Source organism: Gasterosteus aculeatus, chromosome Y, assembly GCF_964276395.1.
Source record: "Gasterosteus aculeatus chromosome Y, fGasAcu3.hap1.1, whole genome shotgun sequence".
NCBI classification, from domain to species: Eukaryota; Metazoa; Chordata; class Actinopteri; order Perciformes; family Gasterosteidae; genus Gasterosteus; species Gasterosteus aculeatus.
Genome location: NC_135709.1, coordinates 9,632,770 through 9,655,974, shown reverse-complemented (window position 1 = coordinate 9,655,974; position 23,205 = coordinate 9,632,770). Strand labels below are relative to the sequence as shown.

The 23,205-nt window shown below is 42.5% G+C and overlaps 2 protein-coding genes across 6 annotated transcripts in view; both read right to left on the bottom strand.

The window, feature by feature from the left end:
• LOC120812534 (core-binding factor subunit beta) overlaps positions 1–6,821 on the bottom strand; it is a 37,049-nt gene extending 30,228 nt beyond the window's left edge. For 3 of the 5 annotated variants that reach the window (XM_040168645.2, XM_040168644.2, XM_040168646.2), the window contains exons 1-3: positions 6,374–6,821; positions 5,887–5,973; positions 1,520–1,636 (exon numbers count right to left, since the gene is read on the bottom strand). In XM_040168645.2, the coding sequence (XP_040024579.1) occupies positions 1,520–1,636; positions 5,887–5,973; positions 6,374–6,451 (282 nt within the window). In that variant the 5' untranslated portion in view covers positions 6,452–6,821. The remainder of the gene's footprint in view (positions 1–1,519; positions 1,637–5,886; positions 5,974–6,373) is intronic. The other 2 variants (XM_078097548.1, XM_040168647.2) reach the window with 1 other exon arrangement.
• A 12,366-nt stretch (positions 6,822–19,187) lies between these two features.
• LOC120812518 (guanine nucleotide-binding protein G(o) subunit alpha-like) overlaps positions 19,188–23,205 on the bottom strand; it is a 90,945-nt gene continuing 86,927 nt past the window's right edge. The window contains exons 7-8 of the mRNA XM_040168615.2: positions 23,004–23,157; positions 19,188–21,966 (exon numbers count right to left, since the gene is read on the bottom strand). Coding sequence (XP_040024549.1) covers positions 21,779–21,966; positions 23,004–23,157 — 342 coding nt within the window. The 3' untranslated portion in view covers positions 19,188–21,778. The remainder of the gene's footprint in view (positions 21,967–23,003; positions 23,158–23,205) is intronic.

The following is a 23,205-nucleotide window of genomic DNA, read 5'->3' as shown; positions in this document are numbered from 1 at the left end:
GTGTGTAGTTTAGCTGTGGAAGTAATTAAGAGGAGAAGTTGCAACGTGCACAACATCTCTGCCCCGGCCTGACAGTTGTATTCTACATGGAGGTCCGGCAGCATCGGAGGGCAGGCTGTGTGTGTCTATGGCTTTGTGTGTAAGAAATAAATGCTGGATTCTCAGTACAGAGAAAAGTAGCAGAAAATGAACCCTCGAAAGACAATTAAAGGCTCTGCATTGAGTAGTTGTCCTCTTTCTTCTTTTCAGTGCACATTGCACAAGCGGAGTAAGAATGAATATTGCATTAAAGTTAAGGCTGAAACCTTAAACTTGTTTTGCTTTTGTTGGAGCTACATGAAACAATTATTTCAGATCTGGGTTAACCTATTGTGAGTGACTGCCGGCATATCGCGACGTGATTTGAATATGGGCGAATAGAGCAGACTGTCAGCACTTTGATCCTGATGCTCAGACGTGTGCGTGCGCTGACTTTCAATTCTACAGAACCACTGCAACACTGCTTTACATTGAAGACTCCAAGCCTCATTAAAACTTCATGGATCTGTGAGCACCGTCGACAAAGAGTAAGGTGTCGTCTTACACACACACACACACACACACACACACACACACACACACACACACACACACACACACACAGACACACACACACAACCCAACACTCTCCGTCTCTCCTGCACACATGCATGCAGCCAGTTTCTTCTTTGTCTGACACACACCACATAAAAAATCTCTCCTGCAAAATGGCCTGAACACAAACACGCACACACACACACACACAGCTCCCAGACATCAGAGCACTTGTGTTAAATAATTAACAGTGTGAGATTAGTCTGTCAGCCCTGGGTTATGGAGGTCCATCGATTTCCCAGGATGCATTTTTAATGAGCCGCCACACGACATTCATCTCAGCTGGCCAGTGTCCGTGGAGGAGCTTCTGACACACACGCACAACAACATCCGGGTGAGACAATTAACATCCACACAACAGCAGCAGGAGTGTGCACTGTACAGCTGATGTCCCCTTGACAACGGCAGCAGACTAACATTGTGTGAGCTCTACAAGTTGTTTAACTTTGATCTTGATCAAGATCATTGAGCAACAAACATATGAATTCTTTCAAAGTTTGTTGCCTTGAAGAAGGTATTTATACACGTTCGATGTCCACGTACGGAAACAGGACAATGAAACTTAACATTGGACGTCATGAAATCAGGTGATGTTTTTTTTTGTCATTTTCATTTCATAAAATAAAACAGGAACTGGAAGCAAAAGAGCAGACATTTGTGTTTCTCAAAAAGTTTCATAATGTCATGCTGGTTAAAAAAGTCAGATGAATCAAGCTCACATGACTGAAGCGATCAGAGATCAAGTGGTTTTTGTTGTAAAAAATTGTTTTTCACCTACAACAAGAAGTCGCTTGGTAGGATTAAGATGCATTTTGGAAACACTTAATGAGAAAGACAATGGCGTGACAGCGTGTGTGTGTGTGTGTGTGTGTGTGTCTTGTCCTACCTTTCCCGTCTCTCTCTCAAAGTCGACATACTCCCTTGCAGGAAGCTGCCGCTGATCTCCGTGCAGGTTGGCGGGGAAGAACTGGAGGGAGAGGTTGGTTCCTGTGGCTACAAAGGCCTGCGGAGAGACAGAGAACAAAACCTCCATTGAGGGATTTCTGACTGTGAGAGACCAACGGTCATTAAAATCGTTGATGCTCAGTGTTAGCTGATGTATCAGCAAACACCTGCAAATTCAGCCGAGGCCAAGCACATACCAGGTCCAAAGTACATTGTTTGTTTTTGGTTTTCCAACAAATATTTGTGTCTCCTGAGCTGCTTCGCCTGCCTATTGTTCATTTCTACTCTTGCTGTTTCATTCTGAAAAGGTTTGACTACATGAGCGTTTTAATGGGAAACAAGGTGCTCACAGTTTTCCTGCACTGGCATGTTTGATGATGAGGGACGTTCAAATATAGAAAATGTATCAATCAAGCTAAAAGCATCGTGTAGAGCTGCGGTTTACTGGTTTTATTGGTAGTATTTATGAATGGTCAAATGACATACCATTGATTTGACATGTCAAAGTCAGTTTGACTGTCATGAGGAACTTATTAAGGGAGGAGGCTATACATTTATTGGAGATTTCAAATCCATAACAGAAAACTGTTGCGGACATTGGTGCTCACTGGGCCGGGAAGATCTAAACAAGAACCATTTTAGCTTTTTTTGCCAAGTTTACAAAAGAGCTTTTAGGGTTTTTTAACTTTTAACACAAATAAAATAAAAAATCAATAGAATGCATTTCGACGTTGCATTCATAAAGCAATTAATTATGGCACGGCAGAAAATCAAGTCAGAAAATGCATATCTTAGTGTGTGTGTGTGTGTGTGTGTGTGTGTGTGTGTGAGTGTGTGTGAGTGTGTCATATATTGTGTTTGTGGAGACGGATCAATATTAATGGCATTAGGGCTGCGACTGCACTGGGAGCATATGAATTATGCACACTGTCAAATCTGAGAAAACCAAATGAAAGAAAAGAAGGAAAGAACAACAGGGAGTGGAAGAAAAGGAGGAGAAAGCTGAAAATAAGTAAGTGTACATGGACACACACACACACACACACACACACACACACACACACACACACACAGAAAGAAGCTCTGTCATTACACACGTGGATATACACGCACACACACACACACACACAGAAACGCAAGCTCAACGAAAACCCAAGTCATCAATTCTGCAGTATTGGAAGTATTGGATTACAACCATCTGACTCTCATTTGCTGCCTACTACTGCTGGAGCAAGAAAAAAGGGGAGGACAGGCAGAGAGAGGAGAGGATGGAGGGAAACTAGGAGACAAAGGAGGGGGGGAAGGAGAGGGAGGCAGCGAGAAACTAGGGAAATGAGAGAAAGGAAGAGAAATGAGGGTGAATAGGGCGACGGGAGTAAAGGCTGCCTGGTAGTTATTCAGTCTAAAGTCAGACTAAGACAAAGACGGGGAGGAACGACAGTAAGGTGAGGAACAGAGCAAAGGACACGAATTAACAGGAGGTGAACAAACAGAGAGAAACATTGGGGCAGCATGAAAATCAATTCAAAAAAATAACAATAACAATAATAATACTAATAAGAGCAAAGCCAGAGACCAGCAGCAGAGAACTCAGCATGAAAAGCATGAATCAATTCATTTAGGAGATAGATCAGTAACACACAGCGCAGCTTTCAAATTGCATTTTTACGTGACATATATTGTAAATCATGGGGAAGGGACATAATGTAATTACAGTATCTAAACATGCAAAATATACAATATTTAATTGTGTTAAAAATCTACTGCCTTTAAAAAAGAATAAAACCATGTGAAATCAAAATTTTTAGACATTTAGAAAACTCCAGCTTAATATAAAACATATGTACGGTGAAAGGTGTCTTTGATTTTACCTTTTAACAGGCGTTTGAGGATTTACTGACTGTAAAATGAAAGTCACCAGTAAGAGAATCAGCAACATGACTACACTTTGACATGTTATGAGTGTAGTGAAAGCACTATTTGTAGACCAAATAAAATTACTCTGCCTGGAATGATCATTTTCTTTTGTCTTTTCCAAAAACATATTTATTTACGTATACCTAATGCTTCTCCATTGTTGAAAAAAACAATTATTTACCTGAAAGGTCTATTCTCACTTCCTGCTGAATACTGATGTCACATGAGCAGCTGAAAAACTTTCCCTCTTCAGCAGGTCAGAGTAAAGAATAAAAAAGCATTCTGGGGTCAGAATCTTCTCATGCGTCATTCTGCACAGTTAAAGGTCAAACATCTCTGTATAAATACAACACCTGACTGGAGACGGACAGTAAACACAACAAAATGATTCATTCTATCCTAACAAATTGGGCGCAGTTTATTTTATCTGTGCTCTGTTCCGTCTGTTAAAAAGTGATCCTGCGCCGCACGTTTGAGTGTCATCGTGTCAGATGGCAGGGGGTCTTTAGCGGCGTCTGCCTCATGGATAAATCAGCGACATGATTTCATAGCTGCTGGGAAACCATTAAAACCGTGGCCATCAATTCTCATAGAAGAGGCTTATAAATACAGTGAGGACAGACGGACGGACACATCATGTGGCGCCAAAAGATGGTGATACTAAATGAAGCCCCCCCTCCCGAACACAGCAAAAGTTGCCTTATGGTATTTTGCCGTCAATTCACTTTGTGTTGAGGATAATGGTTAAATAATTAGTTAAAGAAGAATTGATTATATAGTGAGAACATGAAAATGCTTTGACTTTTGAAGTTTTGAGAAAATAAAATATGTCACATGGGTTCAGAGGCTTTGCTGGGGGAAACATAAGAGTAGTTTGTTGTCTTTGCAGAGGACATTTGTCTCCCGACTGTATGGACTAGATTACGTTTAAAAAAAACGTATAATGGGCATAAATATCATGCACTGTTATAGCGTTAAGTAAACCACTTAATATATTAACATACACCTAAAATGAGGAGTAGTAATCCAGTATTAGAAAAATACAATTCCAACAGAGATAACTTTTATACTTGAAGTAGTTTTGAATCTACTGGACGATAATTTACATACGTCAAAAAATGTATGTGCGTTTGAGAACGGACACCAATGAACAACAACCCGCATGAATGAAAACACGGTGAGCAGGAATCTCTCTCTTTGTGTGGGACTGCACAGACTTTTCTGTCCCCCTTCCCACACATGGAGATGGTGTCCCTCTTTCCCATTGGCTCTAGTTTTCAAAGGCCAACCCGCTGGACCAGTGACACTTTTCTAAAAACCTGGCTGTGAAGAGAGCAGAAAGGGCTGCAGGTGGACGTCAATCCAACTGAGGTGTGTCGAGTGCAGGTGAACGCTATGGCCAACGGGGGAAAGTCCCCATTGATTTCCATTTATTATGGTGTCACAACGCAAACACGGGCAGCAGAAAGGCTTTACAACAGGAACATGTTGTTTGCCCTACTTGTGTTTATATATTTGACTTGTAGATGTCGGATGTGGTGCAACGCAACAAACTCTACATATAAATCAACCGTTGAAAAAATGAATTGTGAAAAACAAATTCTTAATTCCAATGTGACATATTGTGTTCTGAGACCAACAGTCCAAAACTTTAAAGATGCTTTAAATCGTTGCCGGAAAAGAAATGGCACATAGACGTTGACTTCACTTCCAAAACTTGTTGGTTAGTTCTATGTTGCTCGGGATAAAACTGTACTAACTCGACTTTAGTATTGATATAGTGCTAAATTGCATCACTGTGTAACGTCAGGTGTTTGTATCGTCCCATTCACTCGCTGCATGTTGACTTCATTCACTACATGTTTACTGTATATACCAAAATTAGACATGATAGCTGCTATTTACTTTGGCTGAGCATTTTTAGGCCCTAAATTGCAGCCCTGAGAGTGTTGCAAACGTAAACTGCCTGTGTGATAACAAGCGCTGATGCGCTTCGACCAAACAAAGCCTGGATAATGATCACGATGATGCAGAATGCAGAGGGAAGAAGCCGTGAGCCGGTTGGCACAGTTAAGCCCGGTGGTTCTGCATGCCTGATACAACGTCTACTTCACTGTGCGAGGACACGTCAAAACACACGGAGTGTCTATCTGTAATGTGCTGCTGCACAACATGAACTGATTTCAGCGCTTCCTTGATAACAGTTTATATGTCTCATAAAATGGAGTCAGCTTTGACACTAATGCACAATACTGTAAAGGATTTTGAAGTTTGTTTAATTTGATTGGATAGATGGACAAATAGGTGTACAGACAGACAGAGAGATGGATTAGCACAACACAATAAAGGAGACTCAAGTAAGACAAATAAAAAATTCAGTTTTGCACTCACTATTTCTGACCGTCCGTCCCTGCAAGCGTTCTGAAAGCGAGCTTGTCTCTCCTCATGGGGCCGGTCCCTGAACCCAGTATATTTAATCTACAATGAAAAGAAAACACCAACCGGGAACACCGAGATCATGAACTCACATCATCAATAACAACCTGCTCGGTGCTGGTTTGGGAGAGAAAACACTCCCAACAGGGCTGTTTGACGCTGAATGCATCTGAATCAGATAATAAGACATGGGAATTCAGCATTAATGTAAAATGCACCATTCTTTGTGTTTTATCATCATAATCCTAAAGAGTTATACAAATAAGAATAACTGAATGGACAGGGCAGAGTAAGAGGTATGAGAACATACACATCTCAAGGTATTTGTATTCATACATTTGTATGGGGCAACTTCACTCCATAAAGTAGCTTCAAACGAGTGGACTCGTCGCGCTTTTGTCCTCTTCTCGTTTCCGTCTAACAGAAGGACCCAAACACTCACCTCGCACTCTCTGCTCAACTTGCGGAAAAACTCCTCGTTCTCAAACTTGCTCCTCTGTTCCGGGACGACCCGCGGCATCTTCACTCACTCGTTCCGGCTTCTTTCACTTTCCCTTCGTATTCGTCTTTTTTTCTTTTTATTAATATTTATCCCGCACAGACAAACTTAAAGTGCCGTCCGTCCCTCTCTGCTTCACTCACTTCTCTTCCGTGTATAAGCTGTTTATTTCTCTTCTTCTATGCGGAGCGACGAGTTCTCTGCTGCTGGTCTCTGGCTTTGCTCTTATTAGTATTATTATTATTATTGTTATTGTTATTATGGTGATGATGATGGACCGCGCTCCGAGTCGCCTCCGGCTCCAAATGGCTCCTACTGAGTGACCCACCTCGGAAGATAAAGCGCAGTTTGTCCGTCTCTCTCTCTCTCTCTCTCTCTCTCTCTCTCTCTCTCTCTCTCTCTCTCTCTCTCTCTCTCTCTCTCTCTCTCTCTCTCTCTCTCTCTCCCTCTCTCTCTCTCTACCTGTAACTTTGAAGGGCTCCTCCCGGGGGCCCTGCCGATTATTTAAGCCGATGTAGGTGTATTCATATAACAGCATTACTATACAGGCTGAATATAAACTTTTATTTGAACATTTTAATTACAGTCATTAATAATGTGCCACGGATGTGTTCGCCCTGGTGGCCACAGCTTTGTTCGGTAAAATAATTACATGTTAATGGTTTGACGCTCCTCAAAACGCCTTAATCGTACTGCTAACACGTAAATAGCCATGGAATTAAATACAAAATTATCATCAGCTTGAAGCAACATATAAGGCAGTAGCACATACAATCCTAACTATTATGTGTGTAATGTATTTTCGCTTTCTGTAGCTTGGCAGCTGAAACAGGTTGAAGTTACCGGCACTTTCTCCGGGTCCTTGAAGGCATCAGCGGTCTACTTCCTGGCTCCATCGAGTCGCTCTTGTGACTGTACGTCCAAAATAGGCAAATAGGGTAAATAGGCACCTTATTTTCTGTGTATAATTAGTTTTAATTAATCTTAATTTACCAATTGTAAATACAAATTCAAATTTTGTCTGAGGATAAAGATTCCACGGTTAATTTTTTTTTCCTAACTAAAAATAAAAAATCTGTCCTATTTCACAACGAAGAGGCGTCCCTGTTGTTTGTCCTCATTGTATTCACATTATTGTGCAGAAATGACATGTTAGCAAGTTTCTCTCACAAATAATCTAAGACTAGAAACTTCTTTGTGACTGCACAACAATTCCCAAACTATTTTCGCCAAAACTAAAGCACTAAGGGAGCTAACACATCACGCATGAGGGATTTCTTCTCATCAATCCGACATCTCAACCCGTCTCATCCTCGCTTTCACACATTCTACTTGGTTTTTCCTCTGTGCTGTTTGGTAGCACTTGGAAGATAAAAATGGTGGGGGTACACAGCTCACGAGAGCAAATAAATGAACACACACACATACACATAAACAAGCTATAAGTCGCTATAATCAGTACGTTTGTTTCATTTACACTGAGGGGTCTTTTACCAACAACCTTCACTATGTGTAGAACTCTAAAAACAGTCCTTTGCGCCATCCTGTGGAAGTATTAGAACACAACACTTTAGCATGGCGCAAAGCATGCGGTTATACATCCCCCTCTCTATTTTAACAAATCTAAAATAAAAATAAAAATCACAGCAGGATGAATGATGACACGTAGGTTGGACGAATAGAAAGGCGCTTTACAGGTAGAAATTATCATCCATTGAACTGTTTTGTTATTGTTATACTCATTGAAATATAATTTCCTGCTTAGCAGAAGAATGTTGTTTTCATTCTGATCTGGCAAAAAGCTTTGCAATCTCAGTTTGTCAAAGATTTAAGGGCATTCGGTATATTGATAGGAAATACAAAAAAGGCCATACACATTTAACCCTGTAAGACCCAAACATAGAACAACCTAAAAAATGTTTTTTTTTTACCTTTCAGATATTGTTGCAGGAGCCCTTTAATGCAGAAATTGAAAGGTTTTACAAAAATAAATGTTCATGTATGTTTTTAGAGAAATGTTGTAATATTGCAACATTGGGCTTAGTTGGGAGCAGAATTTCTGTATTTGTACTCAGATTGTCAATCTAAACAACTAAGGGTTCATTTGCAGGTTTGATTGCTTACTTAGTCCCATAAATAATTATATATATATATATATATATATATATATATATATATATATATATATATATATATATATAAATAACATTAATAATAATCAACATTAATAATAATCACACATTAGTTATATAATCACACATTAGTTATATTTTTTATGAAGTCATCTATTAAAAATAAAATATTAAACAGATAAATCCCTAGGTTTTTCTAGCAACTTCTTCATTCCTTTTTTTCTTTTCATGACTGACTTTCATTGGTTGTGAAAGTCCCAAAAACAGTTCTTGTCCTCTGAAAAGCAAAGGCGAACATCACACTTGCTGCATTGCGTGTTGGTGTATCCTTTATTGCAGTGTCTGCAGCGTCCTCTCCCTGTCTTCCGTGGGAAATGTGCAACTAGGTCCTTGCGTACATCCAATGGGAGTTGTGCACATCTCTTGGATGGTCTCTTCTGAGTATTCAGAGGGCTACTTGATGTCACTGTCTGTGTTGCTGGGCTCCCTTTGCCTGGAGATGGTCGTCCTCTCTTTGGAGTTTGATGTGTTGTGTTGACCAGGATGAGAGAGGATACTAGCTGTGCCTGAAACTATCTCCTGTTCATTGTCTCTTTGTTAGACATCTTAAGAGCTTTGCAGTCACGCTTGTAGAGGATGATGGTGTGCCAAAAGATGTACATGTACCAGCGACGGGATTTGATGGGGAAATTTGGCTGTAAATGAGTACAACAAATGCACACCTCCCATGTACTTGTTGTAGGCACCAACAGTGTAAGGCCTCTCAACTTCAATGTATACGGCTCTGTTGACTTTGCCCCAGCGTTGAATCTTCTGCACAGGTTCAGGTCCAGCAAACGATGACACAAGTGTGACAGCCCTGTTGTCATACTATTTGACAGCACAGATGTTGTGATTCCCCTCCACTCTGACATCATAGCTTCCTCTCCCCTTTTTCTTCAAACTCTTCTCGTCTTCAAGGTGACAGTTGGGTAAGCGCACCTGCCTGGCTGTTCCCACATAATGAATTCCCCGTTCAAGGAGCTTTTCTAATAATGGAACACAGGTGAAGTAGTTGTCTGCATAGATTTTGTAGTTCTGACTTTCTGGAAGTGTGGAAGCAAGTTTCATCACAACATCACCTGACAATCCAAGTTCAGATTTGGCTCGTATTCCGTTGACACTGCCTTGGTAGACATCGAAGTCACACATCATACCAGAGATTCCAGTTCTCACCCACACTTGAATCCCCATGGGTTTGGCTTGCCTCGCATATATTGCTTGATGCTGCTGAATCTCCCCTTGAAAGGAATCATCATCTCATCCACAGAGTTGTGCTCTTCTGGTACCACCTGCAGGCATTTCTCTCTGAATGAATCAGCGATACCTGTCACGGGGCATGGTGTGTGTGTTTGTGGCTCGATGTCCACTTAATTATCAGCTGGACAGTCCATGGGTGGTTGGTTTTCTTTGTCCACTTGTTGACAGACATCTTCATCTGAGTCTTCATCAGTGTCATTGAGGTCCATCTCAAATTCACTGTCACCATTTTGGATGGAATCAATCACATCCTGCACATTGTATCGCAACTCTCTCCTTGCTGGTGGCATTCTGAAAATAAAACAACAATTAATTAACATGTATAAATATGATTTTTATATTGTAGTACATAACCTGAAGTAATAGGTTGGTGGACCAAGTGCTCAGGGTAGAAATGTTTTCCAGGCAGACAATACTGTCTGTTTATTGTAAGTTTCTTTCTAACCTGTTGCTGTCTGCTAAATGTCCTTGTAGGATATTAGAAACAAATATACGACCCGGTTCATAAAATTAATAAAATGCATATAGTGTACACCAGAATACAGCCATGATTCTGAAACTGTGTAATCAATAAAGTAATGACAATATTGTAAAACCACTGTAAATCTGCAACTGTAATAGAATAATACCAATGCAGTTATGATTGTATTTGATGTAATGTAATCAACTGGAATGCATGCATGTAATACTTGCACAACAACTGATATTGACTAAGGATCATTCGAAATCCAAGTTACATTGAACTCACCAGAAGACCACTCCCAGAGGTTTAGACACTGACTTTCACACCTTTAAGCATTGTTATAAATACCTGTAGGAACCATTGTTCTCGAGTTCGCTGGTGGAGGCGACAGATGGGCACTAGGGATGGTCAAAGGACTGACCTGGGGCCTGTTGGTTGCTGAGACCAGCGGCTCCTCAGCTGAGATGTTCTTTTTACCACAACACCATCTCCTTTATTAAATACATTTGATTTCAACCTTTTGATCAGCGATGACCTCTGTCCGTCCGGCGTTTCTTCATTTTTGAACACAACATCCTACATGTAAATGTATGAACTACATTTTCAGAGATACAACTTCTATATCAGTCCAGAACACAACAAAAGAGTAGAATGTACAGGTATACTGTCCATGTATAAGAAAATACTCTTTCAGGCAGTGGTGTAGTGGAGGGAATACAACCTGTTTGAGTCCACTGCAACGAGCCTGCTATTTTGACTACCACTCACCCAGTGTTGTATAAGTGCAACAAGTATATAACAAGCTCTAAAGGAAATTTGATAAATTTATTACATTACATTACATTACAGGTCATTTAGCAGACGCTTTTATCCAGAGCGACTTACATTACACTTTAAACCCATGGTGGCTTTTTTTTGCCCGGGGAGCAATTAGGGGTTAGGTGTCTTGCTCAGGATTGCTCTGCATTCCCTGTGATTCATACAAGCTGGACACATGCAGACACACGCGTTAATTCCCCTAACTGGTACCAACAGTAACCTTGTCAGTTGGAGCCAGATCGCTGTCAAACTTCTTCTTTGAACATCCTTTCAGTCCTTTTTGTGGGTGCTGGCTGCGTCCCAACCGGATGGGTGGGCCCAATAGCAACAATGACTCAATCAGAACTCAAAGGGACGGCAGATGTTCACGTTAACTAAATTTGAGTTTCCACAATATGAAATGTGTCTCACATGTTATCCTTGATCAGAGGTAGTTTTGTCACAATACTGACATTTGGACTTGAGCGTATATTCAAAATAATAACAAGTGGACGAAAACTATTTTTTTATTTGTTTTGACTCAGTTCTTTATATTTTTTCATTCTTCACTTATATATTGTTTTTGATTCACGCAATATTATATTGTTCGGTTGCAGGTTTTATATTCGTATGACTTCTGGACCCTGATTATAAGCAGTCGGATGAAAATGAGACCTTCAGTGTTCTCCTGTTGTCTCTGAACCACCAGCAAACACTCTACCTTCAAAAAATGTAAAGTTATTACAGTCCGTCTCCAAATTTGCACAACACGGTACTTAATGCTTCTAATCATTTGGGCTGCTGACACTGGATGGGAAATATTTCCAGACACCATGTCTCTAAACACTTTCCTTGTTTTCTACCATGTCATACGCTTTGAGAAACAAGGGCCGACGAGAGCGTGATAAACTCGCAGCAATGCGGAATGTATGGGACAAGTGGGTTCCCTTTGTTTGTAATCCAGTCCCCTACATGACTGTGGAAGAATGTCTGTGGATGAATGTCTGGTTGTATTTCGGGGACACTGTCCCTTTAGACAATACACACGTAATACACAAATACACTAATCAGGACATAAAGAAATATGTCTGCAAGGAACATGCACAAAAGGCTGGAATATCTCTTCTGGTGGCTGGAAGGAAAAATAATATGCTGTTCAAAAAAATATGAAAATGAATAATCGGTTCGTGCCTCCACTGAAAATGAGACCTTCAGTGTTCTCCTGTTGTCTCTGAACCACCAGCAAACACTCTACCTTCAAAAAATGTAAAGTTATTACAGTCCGTCTCCAAATTTGCACAACACGGTACTTAATGCTTCTGTTATGACTGGGGTCATCTGTGTAGTGTTTGTGGGTTTCTTTTGGTGTCTTTCTGGTTTCTTTATTCAAACAGGGATGTGCCACCACCAGGCGCGGATTGGTGGACGGTCTCCCACCCGTCCTGTGATTGGCTGCAGCCGGCATATAATGGAAGCCAAGATGGCGTCCGAGGCAGAGCAGACCAGAGCAGGGGAGAACAGCAGCAGAGCACAACCCTCGTCCTCCTCCTCTTCCAACCAGCCACTTGTAGCATACCGTGAAGCTGAATAAGTATTCTGTTTTACTTTTGAGTTGGTTTTCTCCTGTTTTAAAGTAGTTAGGTAGGTAAGACTGATGTCATTATTTTTCTCCTTTGTTTTGGTAGGTCAGCGTCTTATTTTCTAGCTAGGTTCGTTTTTTGGTTTGTTTGTTATATTGGGGATGGGCAACGGCGAAGCCGTGGTTTGTCTTTGCCTCAACATACTGGGTTTTTCTTAACCTAGAGCTTTTTTTCAATAAATATCCCCTATACAAACTTAAAGTGTGTGTGGCTATTTAGGAGACGGGGAAGATTGGGGCCTATTCATGTTGCACCTTAGGCACCCCTAGACTGGGGCGTAACATGAATTGGGGGCTCGTCCGTCTTCTTGTCTCGCCTCGTTTTCTGTGTTGTTCTATGGAAGATTTTTTGTCTGGTTGGCAGTGATTTGGGTGTGTGGGGGGAATTATGGAGTTTTCACTGGATGAGTTTGTGGCTGGTCCATCTTTTGCTAAAATTGAAAAATGTAAGAAAAAGGACCTTTTAATGGTGGCAAATTGTTATAATGTGCAGGTTCCCTACAGTGCCAATAAGGCGGAGATCAAACGGTTGCTGTGTGCAGAGTTGGTGGAGCAGGGCGTCATACCTGAGCCAGCTACTGATGTTGCGGGCGGCGCGGCGGGTGACGCACCGATGGCAGACGTGAAAGCGGCAGGGGCTGCTGGCATGCTCGCTACGGGTGTAGGACTTGAGCCGGTCATAGATCCTGTCATGGGTAACATGACCACAGAGGATCTCCGCATAGCCCTCCAAATAAAGGAGGTAGAGACCAAAAACAGACAGCTAGAGGTGCAAGCAATGCATCTGCGCATCAGGGCTCTCGAACTGGAAAAGGGAGCCCCGGTAGTCTCCACCCCGATGTCTCCTCTTGACCGCAGTGCTATTTCTACTCCGGCTTTTGACATTAGTAGGCACATAGCTTTAGTCCCTCCGTTTCGCGAGTCAGAGGTTGACTCATATTTTAGCGCTTTTGAGCGGATAGCTGCTGCCCTGAGTTGGCCTAAAGAGTTCTGGTCCCTTCTCCTCCAGTGTAAATTAGTGGGGAAAGCTCAAGAAGTCTGTGCCAGTCTGTCTATTGAGGATAGTCTTGACTATAAAATACTGAAAAAGACAGTGTTACAGGCCTACGAGCTGGTCCCGGAAGCATACAGACAAAAATTTAGGAATAGTGATAAAACTGCTAACCAGACATATGTTGAGTTTGTGCGTGACAAGAGCATTCTGTTTGATAAATGGTGCCAGGCGTGTAATGTTAAAAACATGGCGGAAATCAGAGAGCTCATTTTGCTCGAGGAATTCAAAAAGTGTTTGCCGGAACGAATTGTGGTCTATTTGAACGAACAAAAAGAATCATCTGTAACGAAAGCGGCTGTTCTGGCTGATGAGTTCATTCTAACTCATAAAAGCGTTTTTTCTATGCCGGCGCCTCGCGTTTCTCAAGTAATGCCTGAGCGCAGAGTTCGGTCGCCAAAGATGATGCGTAAAAGCACCTCACCAACAGCGGGTGAGGGCCGTGAGTGTTTCTATTGCCATGAGCCAGGCCATTTGATCGCGGTTTGTCCGATTCTTAGGAAAAAAGGACCACACAAAGGTACTAAACCTCCTGCCGGTGTGGGTTTCATAAACACAGTGTCACCACCGGTAAAACATACTGAGCTGTTACCTGAAGAAAAATACGCGGAGGTTGACCCTCGGTTCAAGTCGTTCGTATCTCACGGGTTTGTTTCTTTAACTGGCGAGCAATCGGAAAAAGTGCCAGTAACTATTCTTCGAGATACAGCCGCCTATCATTCATTCATGCTGGCTAATGTGCTGCCGCTCTCCAACGAAACGTCGTGTTCTTCTGATTTGCTAGTGTGGGGAATCAAAATGAGTGAACTTCATGCCCCACTGCACATGATTCACTTGCATTCAGCGCTTGTGTCTGGACAGGTGAAAGTTGCCGTGCTCCCACAGTTTCCGATTAGTGGCGTTTCGTTTATTTTGGGTAACGATTTGGCCGGAGGAAAAGTGTTTCCTCTGCCCGAAGTAGTTAGTGACCCAATTTCGTCGGTGTCTGCTTGCTGTTCACCCTTTGCCTCTTCTGCTGTGTCTGTGCCAAATCTGTTTCCTGTGTGCGCTATTACGCGTGCACAGGCTCGTAAATTGGGTGAAAATGTGGATTTGTCTGAGTCGTTTATGGCTACGCTAGTTGAGGGTGAGCCCTCCTGTTCAGTGTCATCCGATGAGTGTGAAAATGTATTAAAATGCATCAATGAGTTTGATCTATTTCCTGCTGACACAGACCTAAGTTTAAATGTGACCCGAGAAATGTTGACTAAAGCCCAGATGAGTGATCCGTCTCTAACTTCGTGTCTGTCCTCTGTTGTAGCCGCCGAGGAAGACAGCAAACCAGTTCGTTTTTTTTTGGACAACGGTGTCCTGATGAGACGGTGGAGTCCCGACTCCAGTGAGATGTGCGCTGTAAATCAGGTGGTTGTGCCAACTGACTACCGAGCGCAAATTTTGAGTCTGGCACATGACTCCAGCTTAGCTGGCCACCTGGGTGTTAAAAAGACGTACCATCGTGTGTTGCGCAATTTCTTTTGGCCCAGATTAAAAACTGACGTTTCGAAGTATTGCCGCACCTGTCACACATGTCAAGTTGTGGGAAAGCCCAACCAACCTGTTCCGCCGGCTCCTCTCCATCCGATCCCGGTGCTTGGTGAGCCGTTTGAACGAGTGTTGATAGATTGTGTGGGGCCGTTACCCAGAACTAAATCTGGCCATCAGTATATTCTAACGGTGATGTGCGCCGCGACGAGGTATCCTGAAGCTATTCCCCTGCGCACTCTCAGAGCAAAACCAGTCGTGAAAGCTCTCACTAAATTCTTTTCAACGTTTGGCTTGCCTAAAACTATCCAGAGTGACCAGGGCACGAATTTCATGTCCAAATTGTTCGCACAGGTAATGAGAGAGCTAAAAGTTAAACATGTAACTTCAAGTCCTTACCACCCGGAGTCTCAAGGTGCACTTGAGAGGTTCCACCAAACCCTAAAATCTATGTTGCGTAAATATTGTCTTGAGTCTAACCGAGAGTGGGATGAAGGTCTCCCTCTCCTGTTATTTGCCGTGCGTGAAACTCCTCAGGAGTCTTTGGGGTTCAGTCCTTGTGATTTGGTCTTTGGCCATACTGTCCGCGGTCCCCTTCGGCTACTTAAAGAAAAGTGGTTAGCAGAGTCGCCAAAAACTGAACATAAGCTGCTAGATTATGTCAGTTCCTTTCGTGAGCGTCTCAATTATGTGTGTCAGTTAGCCCGTGACAACTTGTCACAAAGTCAAGCTAAAATGAAGAGTCGTTATGACAAAAAGTCTGTCCTCCGTGTCTTCCAACCAGGTGACAAGGTTTTGGTGCTTCTTCCGTTGCCGGGATCCAGTTTGCATGCTCGGTTTTCGGGTCCGTACACGGTGGAGAGGAAAATTAGTGACACTGACTACGTTGTTCAAACTCCAGATCGGAAAAGAAAATCTAGAGTGTGCCATATTAACATGTTGAAACGTTATTTTTCCAGAGTGAGTGAATCCCCGCTGTCTCTTGCTGCACCCGTGATGTCCGTGTCCGCTACTCCTCCTCAGTACCACCTAGCCGATGATGGGTTGGCAGAGAAAAGTGGTTTGATGCCGGCCGCGAGTTTGAGAAATTCAGAGGTACTGAGTAACTTGGGGTTTTTTTTTGGCCCATCTGTCGGACTCAGCTCTTGCAGATGTTAGGGATTTGATAGAGGATAACCTATTGCTTTTCTCTGACCATCCTAGGCAAACGTCTGTCCTGTTCCATGACATTGACGTGGAGGGTCACAAACCCATTAAGCAACATGCGTATCGCGTAAATCCGGCCAAAAGGGCTATGATGCAGCAGGAGGTGAGCTATCTGGTTGAGCATGGATTAGCTGTTTCCAGTACCAGTGCGTGGAGCTCACCCTGTGTCGAAACCCGACCACACTCCTCGTTTCTGTAACGATTACCGAAAAGTAAATTCAGTCACAAAAGCTGATTCATTTCCGCTCCCCAGAATGGAAGATTGCATAGATCGTGTAGGCTCCGCTAAATATGTGACAAAGCTGGACCTGTTAAAAGGTTACTGGCAAGTACCGTTAACGCCACGGGCCTCAGAAATTTCAGCTTTTGTCACACCCGATACTTTCCTCCCGTACACTGTTATGCCATTCGGGCTGCGTAATGCACCCGCTACTTTCCAACGGTTGATGCGTATCGTGTTATCTGGTGTAGAAAATTGCGAAGCTTACTTGGATGATGTTGTTGCTTACTCCTCCACCTGGGCCGACCATCTCCACACATTGTCCCTCATTTTCAGTCGTCTCCGTGAGGCCTCACTCACCCTCAACCTCGCAAAATGTGAATTTGGTAGGGCCACTGTTACCTATTTAGGTAAACAGGTAGGTCAGGGGCAGGTGCGTCCTTTGGCTGAAAAAGTGCAGGCGATTATTGATTTCCCGGTCCCCCCGTCCAAGAAAGCGTTGCGCCGTTTTCTTGGAATGTGTGGGTATTATCGGGGTTTTTGTCGAAACTTTTCGGACGTTGTTGCTCCTCTCACAGGACTTGTGAGTCCTTTAAAATCGTTTATTTGGTCCCCCGCCTGTCAAGCTGCCTTCGAGTCGGCCAAGGCATTACTGTGCAATGCACCAGTTCTCGCGGCGCCCTGTTTTACGCGACCCTTTAAGTTAGAGGTTGACGCCAGTGCGTGTGGCGCAGGGGCTGTCCTCTTGCAGGAGGACAGTCAGTCCATTGATCACCCCGTGTCTTACTTCTCAAAAAAGTTTAATAAGCACCAGCTTAATTACAGTACCATTGAGAAGGAAGCTCTTTCGCTATTGTTAGCCTTACAATATTTCGAAGTTTACCTTGGGTCTAGTTCACAGCCTGTCTCGGTATTCACAGATCATAACCCATTGGTATTTCTGGCTCACATGCAAAACTCTAACCAGCGGCTGATGCGCTGGTCTCTCCTTCTGCAGGATTTTAACCTGCAGATCCGCCACAAAAAGGGTACGGAGAACGTAATCGCAGACGCCTTATCCAGGTGCTCAGCTTTATAGGAAGTAAACCTTTTAGGGGAAGGTTTACTTCTTGGGTGTGGGGGTGTTATGACTGGGGTCATCTGTGTAGTGTTTGTGGGTTTCTTTTGGTGTCTTTCTGGTTTCTTTATTCAAACAGGGATGTGCCACCACCAGGCGCGGATTGGTGGACGGTCTCCCACCCGTCCTGTGATTGGCTGCAGCCGGCATATAATGGAAGCCAAGATGGCGTCCGAGGCAGAGCAGACCAGAGCAGGGGAGAACAGCAGCAGAGCACAACCCTCGTCCTCCTCCTCTTCCAACCAGCCACTTGTAGCATACCGTGAAGCTGAATAAGTATTCTGTTTTACTTTTGAGTTGGTTTTCTCCTGTTTTAAAGTAGTTAGGTAGGTAAGACTGATGTCATTATTTTTCTCCTTTGTTTTGGTAGGTCAGCGTCTTATTTTCTAGCTAGGTTCGTTTTTTGGTTTGTTTGTTATATTGGGGATGGGCAACGGCGAAGCCGTGGTTTGTCTTTGCCTCAACATACTGGGTTTTTCTCAACCTAGAGCTTTTTTTCAATAAATATCCCCTATACAAACTTAAAGTGTGTGTGGCTATTTGGGAGACGGGGAAGATTGGGGCCTATTCATGTTGCACCTTAGGCACCCCTAGACTGGGGCGTAACACTTCTAATCATTTGGGCTGCTGACACTGGATGGGAAATATTTCCAGACACCATGTGGTTTCTGTTGATGGTGGTTACATCTGATGGTGGTTGTTCCAGCAGTGGTCTCTCTGTACACCTGGCTTACTACTCGCACTCAGGGCCTGACATTAGTACCCACCCACAGGTTGGCAGGTGGAATTCTATATATCTCTATTTTTTTTATTCTAGTGCAACGGACTGTCTCCTGTTCATTGTTTTGCCTTTTAGATAGTATGTCCCTTCACTGTTACCGTAGAGGCAAAATGGGTTTCCTACCCTGGGGTTGAGGGGTGAAATGTTTACAGCTGGCTACAGGACGCCCAGCTGTAAACAGAGAGATCTCAAAATACCCTTAAAAGAACTAATTTTGTGTTACAGTGTGCACCAAGTAAAACCATTAAGCTTGTTTGTTTTGAGCTATGGTACTGTACTTGTTTTATTTTCCCAGTTATCAAAAGTGTTTTCCATCTCGGTTGGAAGGCTATTTATAGATGTTTCAATGTTTTGGGAGCCAGAGACCTGTAGGTGTTAATAACCCTGCAATTTGTGACACGGACATTTGCCTTTTTAGAGAACTTGTGTTTGAATTGCAGGTTTTGACTTCAACATTCCATTTCCACAAATGTCTGAATGAATGAGTTTCCTCAAAGCCGGAAGGTAAAAAAAGAGGCAAGAAGTTGTTGTTTTTTTGTAGTCATGAAAACAGTGGCTTTTTAATGTAAACACTACATTCGATTGGTTTTTCCAGTACGGACATCCCACATGAAATAACAACCATTCACGAAGAGGAGTAGAGAGAGAGAGAGAGAGAGAGAGAGAGAGAGAGAGAGAGAGAGAAAGCGGCACAGAAAAAAGCATTCACTGGGTAAAGAACAGAACAAAGAGTTTAAACTATTCAAACAAAGAGAATGAAGGTAACGGGATCAGAATGCCAAAGAAACAGGTATATGTCATTATACACAGTAGTTTTGTCTTTTAAAAACTATAAATCAAGAAGGCAAGAAAGAGTTTAGTATAGATAGATGATAGATTTATGAGAGGTAACAAAGATCAGGTATGAACAGATAACAAATTTCCAAATCTACTCATGCTCAAGTGCGAGCAAGTGTGTGTGATGTGAGAACTGTGCTTTTCATTGTAGACCTGGAAGGTGTCTGTCAAACTGAAAAGAGACAGAAGCATAAGGAGCATGATTTTATACAGCATCGATGTGCGGCGTCCCTAACTAGCAGGTGCAGTGTGAAATGTGCTCTCCCCCCAAAAAGTGGTTCATTGTTTCTGAAATAATAAAAATAGTTATTATGTAATATTTAATCGTTCTGAGTCAGGCTAAAGTGAGGACACGGTTCCGATGCAGGGAAACAGGCAAAAAGGGTAAAAGGAGGGAGGCGGGGGCACAGTTCAGAGCATTGCACCAACGCAGGGGCAGGATGGATCCAAATCAGCTCGCTGTCAGAATTACAACCCTCTGCAAAACATCTTCACCTTAAAAAAGGGGAATATTTAGAAAAAAATGTATTGTAGCTACAAAGCACAAGAAAGATTCTCTTTAAAATATTACAGGATCATAATGATCGTAGTTGTTGTGATGTTGTAAAACCCACGTTTATTGGCTTCATTAACTATTTAGGTGTGGATTCATATTTTTGTCGTTCTACTTGTTACCGCAAGAATCTACACTTTTTTTCTCCAAACCACCCACATGACCTTTCGATCCTTTAAAAATGCCACTGATTTTTTATTTTGTTTGACCCTGCCCCACCCGGTCCAGTAACCGATCACTCCTCTCCTTCTCTTGCAGCTTTCAATCTCCTACGGTCTTTTTTGTGTGTGTTTTTTTCTATCTTTTGCTATTTTTTAAAATGATTTCTTTGAAGTTATTATCTCAACAGCATCTACGTGAAGCTTCTTTTAAAACATTGTATGAATTAACTAGTCTCTTTGTACAAAGGCTTGAGTATCTCAAGCTATCTGTGACAGGGTTTTAGTGAGAAGAGGAGAGGAGGAAGGGAGGTGGAAAGGTTGGGAGGAGATGAGATGCCTTTTGAACACGAAATCATAACAGCAGGGCGCCATGCAGAGAAAAGGCAAAAAATCAAAGAGGTGGTGGGAGCCGACAGAAGGAGAGGCTTGGTGGCACAGTGTAAATGAAGAGAGAATCAGACAGCGTGTCATGTGTAGGACAGGTGATTAATCAATAAATAAATTAACAAAACGAATCAACCGTCATTAAACCACGACTGAGTTTCCTAGCATAAAGAATGTTAGTAGGTTTAGAGGTTTTAACAGTGAGGAAGGTTTGAGCGCTGGTTCTGAAAGCGAGCAATCTACAGTAGAGTACCACGGTCGCATGGCACTGATGGGATGTTTAGCACATTTCTTATTGGCTCTTAGGTTGGGCGACGCCCGGATGTCGGCGAGGGGCTAAGGCCAGGTTGGGGGAAACAGGAAGGCTCACTTCCTGTTCATAAAAACCAGATTGTGGGGAGTAACATAATACTACTTGAAAACAAAAAGGGAAACTGACAACAAACATATTAAAATGTCTTGGCTAATGTAAACAAAAGACTCAAGTTAAAATAAGTGTTGTCAGTTTCAGCAGGTCTCAAAGAGTTTAAGGTTTTTTGCCTTTTCACATATTTCCGCAAATAATGTTATTACACAATTACTACTACAGCAAAAAACAAACAAAGTAAAACACAAATATGTCGAGGTGAGGCAAAATGTGAATAACAATCAGTGTAGAGACTGATACCCATGTAATAAATACACGCACGATCAACAAAATGGAAACATAATTCATATTCATACCAATAATAAAAAAAGTCTGGCTTTGTTTTTGTTACCAACAAAAGACACAACTGAGAAAGAAAAACAGCAAGAGGACGGGGAAAGCAGGCATTCATTGACTTTGTTCAAGAAGTTTTCAAGGCTTCAGGTTTGTGTTTTCTACTGAAACAAATTTGTTTGCTTGGCAGCAGGCCGAAGACCGTTAGGACGAGAAGTCAGAGCGTGACGAGAAGAGACAAAAACTAAAAACATATATATATATATATTTCTACATATATATATGCCTATTTTTTATTATCCTCATTATTAATATGTACCTAGTTGCATTTTTCATTTTTTCTTTAAATAATCAGCAGAATCAATATCGTCATAACCATTTCCACAGCAGTGTCAAAGGAACAGGAGCGAGGTGGGAGGAGGACAGGTGGGGCGAGGGAGGACAGGGGACAAAATGGGGAAGACATTGCGGGGTGTGTGGGCGGGCTCAATACAAGCCACACCCTCGCAGGTTGTTGGCGATGATGATGTCGGTGACGGCATCGAACACCACCTGGATGTTTCCTGTATCCGTGGCGCAGGTCAAGTGACAGTAGATTTCCTTGTTTGGGGAGCGATTCTTGCTCTCGAACTGTGCTTGGATGTAAGCTGCTGCGTCGTCGTAAGTATTGGGTCCTGGAGAGAGGAGAGCGAGACGGAGAAAATCGTATGGTTAAGAGTTATCATACAACAGAATGATGCTCCCTTGATTTTACAATGCAGATGAATGAGATCCCAATGAAATCAAAACGTATTACTGTAGCTACAAATATATTTGGTATTTATTTTAGCTGCTATTTGGACTGATCAGGTCTGAAACTCTTTACTTGTACTTATAAATAAAAAAAGATGAGGCTTAGGATGGCATTTTCTTCTTATTCTGAGGAGCTCCTGCCGGCGAGGTAAGGCGGGAGGGGACTATCGTGAGGGTAAACAGGTCAGACAGACTTACTCTGATCATCATAGCAGTAAGCAAATTAAATAAACAGGCGGGCCAGAAATGAATGAGTGTGACGGACCTGCATGTTGTGTGTGTGAAGAGGGCAGGAGACAGCTCTCACTTGCCATCTTCTCTCTCCTCCCTCCTTGGCTGACCAAGCGTGACGGTCTCCTGCCCTCAGACTTCCAATTCTTTCCTTTTCACTGCCACATCTGACGCTCACCTTTACTCCTCTGACAGCGTCTATTTCAGCTGTCTCTCATTCCTTCTCTTCTATGCTTTTAGAAACAGTCAAGCAAATCTTCCTCTATATTGTTGTGTTCCCTTCAAATAAAGGCTACTGGCTCAAAGCTGTCAAAGGCTGCTTTGATTTATAGTAAAACCTTTTGCAGAATGCTTCAACACTTAATAGCAGTTCATGTCCAGATTGTTTCACAGCTGTTACAACGGCAAACATTCTCATTTGCTGTATGAAGCAGTGGTTAATCGATGAGGTTTTAGAAAGCTTCTGTATTTTGCTTTTGGGAATTGGATTAATCGAAGATTAGAGGTGTGGTGCTACTTTGATACACATTGCTTATGTATTCTGTCCTAAGTAATTGGATTCAATGTACCTCCTTTACAGAGTTTTATTCACCTGTCAAGTTTGGTTGCTGCTGTTTTGAAAGCTGCTATTTCTCACTTATGCACTCAGGGAAACTGTCACTGTCATTTATTTTATGTTTTGTTCTACCTGTGTATTCTGGGAAGCAGATGCTGAGCGCGGACTTCTTGATCTTCTCTGCAAACAGATCCTTCTTGTTTAGGAAGAGGATGATGGAGGTGTCGATGAAGAACTTGTTGTTGCAGATCGAGTCGAAGAGCATCAGAGACTCGTGCATGCGATTCTGCGGAGGAGGAAAGAAGATGAGAGGGAGAAAGGATGGAGAAAATAA